The 10145-nt window shown below is 43.0% G+C and overlaps 1 protein-coding gene across 1 annotated transcript in view; it reads right to left on the bottom strand.

Moving 5' to 3' along the window:
• The window catches only part of htr4 (5-hydroxytryptamine receptor 4), a 213597-nt gene that overhangs the window by 72607 nt on the left and 130845 nt on the right, over positions 1–10145 (bottom strand). Inside the window, exon 6 of the mRNA XM_050042827.1 lies at positions 2852–3453. Within this exon, the coding sequence (XP_049898784.1) occupies positions 2852–3453 (602 nt within the window). The remainder of the gene's footprint in view (positions 1–2851; positions 3454–10145) is intronic.

Raw genomic sequence — 10145 nt, forward strand, 5'->3', positions numbered from 1 at the left:
TTATGTCCCCAAAAATCATCAGTTGCCTCCTGCGAAATGCCGTGTACTGTGACACCTGCCATAGCGCCGGTCAATGAATGTTGATAGTTTGTCCGAGTGAGTGGAGGGGGGCGTGGCTTAGCCATAGGTCAATTATGGTTGATTTCGGCTCCAAAACCAAGATGGCATAAGCCAAAATGCCAAACTTGAGGCATCAGAGCAGGAGTCCACAAACCTGTGCATGACATCACAGTGGCTACGTCCATAGCATAGCAGGAGAATAAAGGGGACACAAAGTGAAATGGGACTTCTGCACTGTTTTACGGTGTAGAAAAAAGATTTATAAACGTATCTAGTCTGCACAAATCGAGAAAATACGCACAGTATTTCTTTCTCAGCTTCAAACATACCACTTGTTTTTGTGTTTTAGCCAATTAAGACGTCCTTTGTTCTGCTTAAGAACAGAAACTCAGCTTTCTGGTCACAGTATCAACAATTCAGATATGAAGGACATTTGCATGACTGCCATCAAAAATCACTGTACTCTGATGCAAAGAGCAAAAGCTCAAGAAAGTGTATTATTTTAGTATTTAATAAAGTATGTCATCTGTACACCTGGCGTGGAGGCGCATGGAAGAGCCCTGCTGTTAAAATTCCTAGTGGGGTCACTGGGTGATGCAATATCCCTAAAATACCTGTGAGCTATTTTTTCATCACCTGATATATTATTCATACAGTACATGTCACATACATATGTAGTCAGATACTACTACATACTGCATTATACTAGGTATAATGTAATGTAATACATGCATGATCGTTTGACCTTCTCAGCATTAACGACGATCCTATGAAAAATAACCTGCTGTGCTCCATTTATCATTATTGAATACCGATAAGATTGTCCGAGCAGACGCAGGGACGAGTATGCGGGAAAAAAATGAAGAGTAAGCATGGAATAGGCCTCCACGGAGCACACGTTAAACGTCAGACTCTTATCTCAGTGAAACATGTGTTCTATGTTTAGAAACAGTAATAGGTCGGGAGAGTAATGAGTCACGACTGTGTGTTCGAACGTGAAGGGACCAGGAGGGTATTTACAGAGATAAAGAGTCATCTTGAACACACCTGAAAACAAATCATTTTTATCACAGTGGGCTGGTGCCACTTGCCATTTGACTCCACTGAACGTTATTTGGTAGGCGTCTGCAGTAATTACTGTACGCAGGACAGGTGAAGGATGAAGGGCTCCCTCTGTGCTCTGTGAGATTACTACTGCAGCATCCATATGCAGAGAATATGTGAGGCTGAAGGACAAGTCATGGTTTGAGTACACAAAAACAAGAACTGCAAGGGTGAAGGTCTGTTAGATATAATGTGTGAAACGAGACTGACTCTTCCCCTGACTCTTACTGTCAGATGCTGGGATGAATTTCTGACATGTCAGAAACCTGGTCAGCCATTGTCAAGCTTTTGCTCAGTTAAAGCAGAGCCACGAGTCAATCCCCCAAAGTCAGTGCCTTGTTTCTCACTCAATCAATCGTAGCTGATATCTTGAGAGACAGAGAGAAAGAAGGAGACCCAGGGAGACAGGGGTTAAAATCGTGTACTAAACTTTGTGCGCAATTGCATTTTAAGCTCTTTTTTGGGACGTCTGTCTCTACATGATTGCGAACCGTACCTCTGCCAGCAAACAAACTTCTACCTGCCTGCAGCCCCGGATCCTTCAAACAAACATTTATTGACAATTGTCAATAGCCAGAACACTCTGCAGGGGCTAACGGTCTGCTTTATTGTCTATTTTACACATACAGTGTGAGCACTCAGGTCATGGCTTGACAATCAGACCGTACAGTGTGAAGACATGAATCCTGAGCTTTTGCTTTAACGTTACATCGCAGATGATTTACTCGTACAGTGGAAGTTGGAATAAAACAACATTTCTAAAATGGACTAAAAGCTGTACAGTGTTTGCCAAGCTTTAGGGACATTATAGGGCTTAATAAAAAGTTGTGATTTCAAGATATAGTGCTAATATTTTGAGAAAAAAGCTGTATTGTTATAAGAAAGAGTGATAAAAAAAGATGGTTTTATGACATAATACAGCTGGTATTTTCACTGTCCTTATATTCTCAAGATATGAGGACGTTTTTCATACAATTAAATCAGTTTTCCAAGACTTTTCTTACTTACTTGAACTCTACATACCCACTGAGAATCTATCAAGTATAAAATAAGAACTGCTGAGGATCATCACTACGGCCAGGTATCAGTGCTCGACACCTTTCAGGTATCAACTAAAATAACCCAGTGCTGTTCAGTATCAAAACTTCTCCAGTCAAACGATAACTGCATTTGATCCTTTTTGCAACAGGGGACTGATCCTGGACCGTGCCGACTTCCCACCTGATCAGAAGAATTTCTGTTGCTGCCATATGTGGCGCCAGTCAGTACAATGTCTGCCTGGTTGGCACGAGCTAGCACAACAGCAGCGGCTAACACCTAACACGGGGCTGATAAATGGTCCAAACAGACTCATGATTAACCAAAATGAATCGTAAAATCCTGTTAAACCTAACTATTAGGCAACGTTAGCCATGTGATGCTAACAGTTAGCCCTGTCCACGGGGCAGAGCTCGCACTCCTGCAGTGGCAACTACAACCCATGCAGTCTGTGGTGTGGTGAGGTCGATCAAGGTGCATTAGCAGAGTTGGCAGTTCAGCGTGCCGAGATGCCCCCAAAACTTTATGATCAGGCAGTATCACCTAAGGTACATGCATACTGTTGTTTTCTTAATTCTGATTTCTGAGATGTTTATACCTGATAAACATGGAGCCAGACCTGGACACTGAAATGATTTAATGGACTTACTTGAGTACATGTGTGGAGCCGTTGATCTGCGTGGCTGTGCAGGGAGCGCCGGACCCCAGGATGGACGGCCTGCGGTATCTCTTCCTCCCACAGCACAGGATGATGAGGAAGGCACGGCGGAAGGACTTGTTGAGGAAGGCGTAGAGGATGGGGTTCAGCATGGAGTTGATGTAGCCCAGCCACAAGCAAGCTGCCCACAGCTGGTCTGGCACCGTGTAGTCTATAAACGGGTCCACCACATTGGTGACGAAGAACGGCGCCCAGCAGAGGCAGAAACACCCCATAATGATGCACAGAGTCTTTGCTGCCTTTGTCTCTGTTCGCATACGGTGGTTGCGTTGATGGTCAGCAGAGTCTGCACCAGCGCCGACACCGGCGCCAGAAGTACCAGGCGCGCTGGCACCGGCTCCTCCCGCCCGCTGCAGCATGCTGATCTGCAGGGCGTGTGCACGGGCTGTGACGTAGATCCTCTGGTAGGCCAGCACCATGAGGACCAGAGGGATGTAGAAGGCCACCACGGAGCAGGTGAGGGCGTATGGCTTGTTGACCATGAAGACACAGGATGTGGAGTTGCTGCCCTCGCTGTGGCGCCGCTGCTCGATCTGGTAGAAGAAGTCACATCAGAGAGGACAGTGAGAGAAGCACCTTGAGTTGAAAGTCACGCAGACATTTCCGTTGTTTTGTTTTATTCTCCATCATGTAAAAACAGCAGCAATGAAACTTCTATGTTGGCAGCCTGATGTAAGATTTGAAGGTGTGATTATCCCAAGGAAAAAATAATGTTTGCTGCTTCATGGTATCAAGACTTAAAGTTTATAACCATATATTGGCCCTATGAGGCTTCAATTGTCATCACAAATCAGAAAACCAGACTACTGAATGGATGGAAAATGGACTGTGCATTCTTTTAATTAAGCAAAAGGGAAGGGTACATTAGTCTGGTGGGCACACAACCTTCAAAAACATAAGCAAGGATTTACATCCCTCCTCCACCAACAGTTATTATTGACCTCCTGTTACCAAAGACAGTCTTTCCCCACATTTAGACCAATGGTGTTAATTGACTCAGAATAACCATATCACAATCACAGGAGTGAAAGTTTGAGAAAAGCTCATAAAGGGGATTTTTATTTAACACAAATTTGTGAATGAGACTTTGAATGGGGAGTCGGACTGATGGACTGGCCTACTGACAAATATTGCTATTGCTGAGACACACTGGTTGCTTGGCTCAAATCTGATTCTGACTTATTATAAAGAAAAAACTACGGAAGCCCTGAGAGGCAAGTAAGAAAAAAATTCAGGTGATCCATTTTCCGAGTCTAAGTCTCTCCTGTGTTTATGAATTTAGAGCAGGTCAAAAAAAGTTTGACAGAATAATAAGCTTAATTTTCTTTCGGAAAAAAGTAAGTTTTCTTGTGGCCAAAAAAAAAAAAAAAAATCTCCTGGCATTTTTTTCACCTGGCAAAACTTGTTTTCCCACCTGTGCAGATGAAAGAAATAAAAAAAATAAATTAAATTAAATTAAATAAATTAAAATTAAGATTAAATAAAGATTTTCCTCGCAAAACATCTGTTCTTTTTACCTGTTCTTAAGTCATAAACACAGAAAAGACAACAATTTAGATCAGACTAAGATAACCAGAATATTTTCCCCCACTTGCTTCTCAGGGCTTCCACTGAAAACAGTACATTTTAGTACCAGCTGCCATTGACAGTCATCTAAGTACTGTCATGTATTAAAACACTGCCTCTGTAGCTTCACTATCTTGTTCTCAGCTGACAGAAGAAGACGAATAAAATGTGTTTTTCAGGCACAAATCAACTCAGTCTCATGCACACACATCTAATTAACTTAAAGGTTCAATTCTGCAAACAATACATTTATTATTTTTTGCACTGAAAGGCCTCCAGACTTCATAACAACCCCCTTAAAATCCGACGCTCTCCTCAGCTGAGTCTCCGTAGTAAGCATGGAGCTCCTGAGGGAGAAGGAGGCGCTGCATGTCACCATTAATCACAGTGAGGTCCCATCCCAGTTTTTCCTCCGCTATCATCTCTGTGGGGAAACTATGGCTCGGGGCTATGAGATGAATAATACAGAGATCAATCCATATCTCCGAGTGGAGGCCACGCTCCCTCGTTTGTACACTCAAGTTGTTTTTAAGAATGGGCTGACGTGTTTAAGTGTCAAGTGTCTCCCTGTGAGCGTTAAGGTTATCTGAATGGACACAATGATAAAAGTAAAAGTAAACATAGACGTTTATTTATTATCCGTGCTTCATGCTTGTCCAGCTGACGGAGCTCTTTCTCACTGATCATATTTCTTTCTTTAAATACAGATTTATTCCACTCAAGTGTTGCCAAAAGGAACACTGGAAGCCCTTCTTGTCACTCATTCGCCCTTAAATCTGAAGACAACATCATATTTTTTTAAGAAGCACCTCAGAAAAAAAAAAATGTTGTTCCAAATGTCTTTGAAGCTCCAGAGTGTGTGTGCAGTAAATTCCACCACCTTTACACCTTATTAAAGTCAACTGATTGCTGATTAACCAAGCACAGAAAAACACATCAAACCTGTAATGAGGAATGAGGCCTTTTCATCAGAGTGCTGATGGCTGTTATTTTATGATTTTAAAATTCATCTCACCCTGTCTGTAATGAGCCTGCTTATTTCTGGCGTCTTAATATTTTCTTCATGCTAAGTTTTTTTTTTTTAAATTAATCAGAGGGAGTAATTTCAGCTTTTAGATGAAAATATATCAACTTAGACTTTGAAAATGAATTTGGTTATGTGTTTCACCTGATGTTAAGCTGCATGTAAGGAGCAGCAAGTTATCCTCTGCACATCAATCCGCTGAATACAAAAGTCTGATCTAAAAATACTGAAACACCATAAATAATGATATTATTATTTTATGACAAGCTAAATAAAAAGCTTCTGTCACAATAATAAATATATTCTTACACTGGCAGATTTAGAAATGTTTGCAGAAAACACCCATGGCTACGACACCAGTAGGGGTGGGTGGTAATTTGATGATCTGATGATAGGATCTTTAACAGTGTGTCATTTTATGTTGTGATTTATAAAATCAACTGAGAGACCATTAATAGATAAGATGAAGATAAGTGGGTGGTGAAGTCTGCTTTTGTTATTTTATCTGCTCTCTGTGTGAGTGTGTGCACTCTACGGTTTGCTGAGTGACTATTTTAGTTATGCTATGCAGAGTATTTCATATGTTTTCTATCTTATTAAATCTTTTCTATGTTTTACTGTAAAGCACACCGTGTTCAGCTGTGTATGAAACGTGCTGCACACATAGAATTGACCTTGCTTTTGACTCATCCAGGTGATTCAATACCTCACAAATCGAAGTTCTTCAGCACACTGATGCAACAATCCTGAATCCAGTATTGCCATTAAGCAGTACTCAGTTCAACCACAGATATGTAAGGGAGCATACCAGTTCATAAGCACTTTAGGAAACTCTCCAGTGGTGGGAGAAGTCCTCAGATATTCTCCTTCAGTACACCACAGTGTAAAGGTCAGGCAATCAGAATTTTACAGACTCATTATGTAGAGTGGCCCGTTTCATGAAAATGTACACACTTAGTTCCAGTGAATTACTGAGATAACCTTTCAAACACTGGTGATTTCCACTGCTTACACACGCACTACATTCGAGAACATTCCTGGCTAGTGCCTTTTAACACATGCCATGGTAATAATGGTAAATACTGGGCAAGAGGCACACCAGCAGATGTTGGTCATGCAGCACTTATGGACACCAACTGTCCTAAAACGAATCAAAAGAAGAAGAAGAAGATGGGGCAAGGCCAGATGTACTTGTACGTGGCTGAGGATGAAGATGATAAAAGATGGAGAAAAGGAGGTTGCGTGTGAGAACTTGAATTATTTGTTAGTTATTAAATCACTTGTGAAAGCATTAGCATAAATGCTTAAACGGCACATTCAAATATTTCATCAGCAGAGTCTTGTGACTAGTTTGCGTACTTTTTTTTAAGGCTTTTTTTGCCTTTATTGTACAGGACAGGGTGAAGGGGGGTGAGCGGGGTGGTGACATGCAGAAATGGTCGCAAGCCGGAGTAGAACCTACAAGTACATGGGGCGCCAGCACTATCCACTATGCTACAGACGCCCCAGACTAGTTTGCGTACTTAACGTGAAAGCGTTTTTTTGTCAGTCTGATATAACCCTTTACGTGCTTGTCCCTGCAATGTTACTGCTTTCATTCACAACACGGCCGCACTGACTTTTTCCCTGAAATGTTACGTGGTCTTAAGGTGGGAAATTGGTGGTATAGACCTCATACAGGAAATGTTCCCTAAACCTTTCAGGGATAGACTTCATGAGTTAAAGGGGCTTTCTATAACTGGATTATAATTGTTGATTTATAAATGTTAACATCTTTTTGATGACCCCAAGGTACCCCCGAGAGAATTCAAGTATCTCGGGGTCATGTTCACGAGTGGGGTAGAATGGAGCGTGAGGTGGATCGGTGGTTTGTCGCAGTGTCTGTAGTGATCTAAGCGCTGTGCTGGACTGTCATGGTGAAGAGGGAGCTGAGCCAGAAGGCAAAGCTTTCTTTTTACTGGTCCATCTACGTCCCAACCCTCACCTATGGTCATGAGCTCTGGGTAGTGACCGAAAGAATGAGATCATGGATACAAGTGGCTGAAATGAGTTTCCTCCGTGGGGTGGCTGGGCTCAGCCTTAGAGATAGGGTGAGGTGCTCCTTCACTTCAATAGGGGTCAGTTGAGGTGGTTCGGGCATCTGATCAGGATCCTCCTGGGCGCCTCCTGTTAGCGGTGTTCCAGGGATGTCCCACTGGTAGGAGGCCCTGGGGCAGACCCAGAACACATCGGAGGGATTACAAATCTCATCTGGCCTGGGAACACCTTGGGGTCCCCCAGGAGGAGCTGGAAAGGGTCGCTGGGGAGAGGGATGTCTGGGGTGCTTTGCTTGGCCTGCTGCCCCCGCAACCCGGCCCTGGTTAAGTGGATGAAAATGTATGGATGTTGCAGTTGGTAGCGGTGGAGCTAATTTTAACAAAATTATACACTGTACTGCTGTGTAGTGATACTGAACACCAACGCACTTCCTGACATAAATGATGTGATTTAGTGTGAAACCACAGACTGTGCTCCCCGACCAATCAGAGCGTGATTGGTGTGTATTCCACAGAGCTGTAACAACAATAGGAACCAGTAAAAATAGACGGTGACATGTTCGTGTGTCTCTGGTGGCTGCGGAGTTCTGGTTGTTTTGTTCAGTTCTGGAGCTGCAGTTTGTGCCAGGACTGACTGGCTACTCAGAATATTCATCAGCTCTAATTAGACCCAAAGAGAGGCGCTGCCACCGCCACCGCCACCGCCACTGCCGCCGCACAGCACTAACTTTAGACTGTTGTTGTGCTGTAAACTTCTCTGTATGCATGTTTGTGTGTGTGTAAGAGGAAGGCAAAGATGTGTGTGTGATGTGTGAGTCAATGCCAATGCTGCCAAAGATGAGCCAGCTAGTCCTCCTGCTGACAGTCAGCTCGGAGGAAACTTTCGCTGGCGTTCAGTTAAAGGCAGACTGGGGGCGAGCGAGGTTAATAGTGGGTGGGGAGTCTCTCTCTCTCCTCGTACACTCATGTTGTCTTTGTCTGCACACCTGTCTGTGTGTGTGTGTGTGTGTCTGTGTGTGTCTCTCTCCTCCTCCTGCTGCTGCTGCGGCTTTACACTGCTGTATTTTCATTCATTGCAATCATGACTGATCTCAAACTTTTCATTCACAGATTTGCACAAAAACATTTTTTAAATTTCGATATGGTCGATTCTGTAATGTTTAACGCCCTCAAATTACACTAACAAGTTCCCACTTATCAAACTGTTGTAGCTTGTCAAAAAGATTTTTGCTGTGTCAAAATAATAGCATTGAAGATGATAAAGAAAACAGGAAGGAGAGTAAAAAACAGAAAATAACAAAATGGAAGTGACAAAACAAATAAAATCAACAAAAACAGTGAAAACAGTAGATGTTGGTCGGTACATCCCCAGTTTTGAGAAGCAGGAAGAAATACTGACACGGAAGCTGAGCAATGCACTAGGGTTGCAGCAATACACAGGTTTCAAGGTATACGGTAATATAAAGGTTGATGGTTATCATACTGTGCACATTTACTTATCTAAGATATTGAAAAAAATAAACTAACTAACTTTCAAATAATAAAATATGCCCAACTCTAGAAATGTTTCTCAACAGAAAAATAAGCATGATTGTTCACATTTCTTTGAAGGAATAGAAAAATCCAGCCAAGAATCATATTTAGTTACAAGTATACAGCTTCATATTCACAGAGATAGCTGGAAGCTCTCTCAAGCACTCTCAGGTGCAATAATAAACACCCCTGCACCTCTTTCTCTAAATTCTACTTCTGTACTCAACATGATCTGGAGGATGCTGCAGCTGCTTGTATTCTAATGTAGTCATTTCCAACTTTTACAGCTTCTGACTTGTAGAAATAAGTCAATATCTAGTGACCCCTCGACACAAGTTCTGGCTTTGCTGCTGAGATATGAAGTTATGCACACAGAGTTACAGTATGTGTAGAGATTGATTCTTCCTACTTGGATTCTATCATTTGAAGAGTTTTTAAAAGCCTGAGGGGAATAAAGTTTAATGTTTAACAAGAAAAAACTTAATTTAGAGAGAAGTCAAAAAAACTGTGCAGTCAGCAGCACATTCTCTGCTGTTCTCCTCAAAATGGTGGAGAATTCAGCAGCAAGCTATGTCTCCCTGACTCAACATTTATTTCCTGTATATCAGGTTTGTAATGTGTCTAAACCACTTCAACCGCTTTACAATCGTGCGGGATGCGAACACCGCTCTCCAGGGTGAGAGTCAGTGTTTGTTGGACCAATCCAGCCCCCCAACCTTTGGACTTTGGCCACCTGGGCCTCTAGTTTCCCGGCGCAGCGCAGGGTGGCGAACCCCGCGTAGAGCTAGTTTCGAGCAGCGCAACCCGAGGCGCGCTCAGTTTGGTAGTTTGGCAGACCGAGGTGCACGGAGATGGGTGTAGCGGCGCAGCACGGGGAGGTGTCGACAGATCCAGCTTGGCGCAGTGACAGTTTCATGCCAAAAGGCTTCACCGAAGGTGCACTAAAAGCTCGCCAGCTGAAACCAGGTCTACTGTCAGCGCAGGGGGAGCACAGCCGGTGTAAGTGGAAGTTTGGCTGACCGGCGGACAGTGCGCACACGTCACCAAAACCTCACAGGTAAGTTTC

This window comes from Epinephelus moara, chromosome 4 (genome assembly GCF_006386435.1).
Source record: "Epinephelus moara isolate mb chromosome 4, YSFRI_EMoa_1.0, whole genome shotgun sequence".
NCBI classification, from domain to species: Eukaryota; Metazoa; Chordata; class Actinopteri; order Perciformes; family Serranidae; genus Epinephelus; species Epinephelus moara.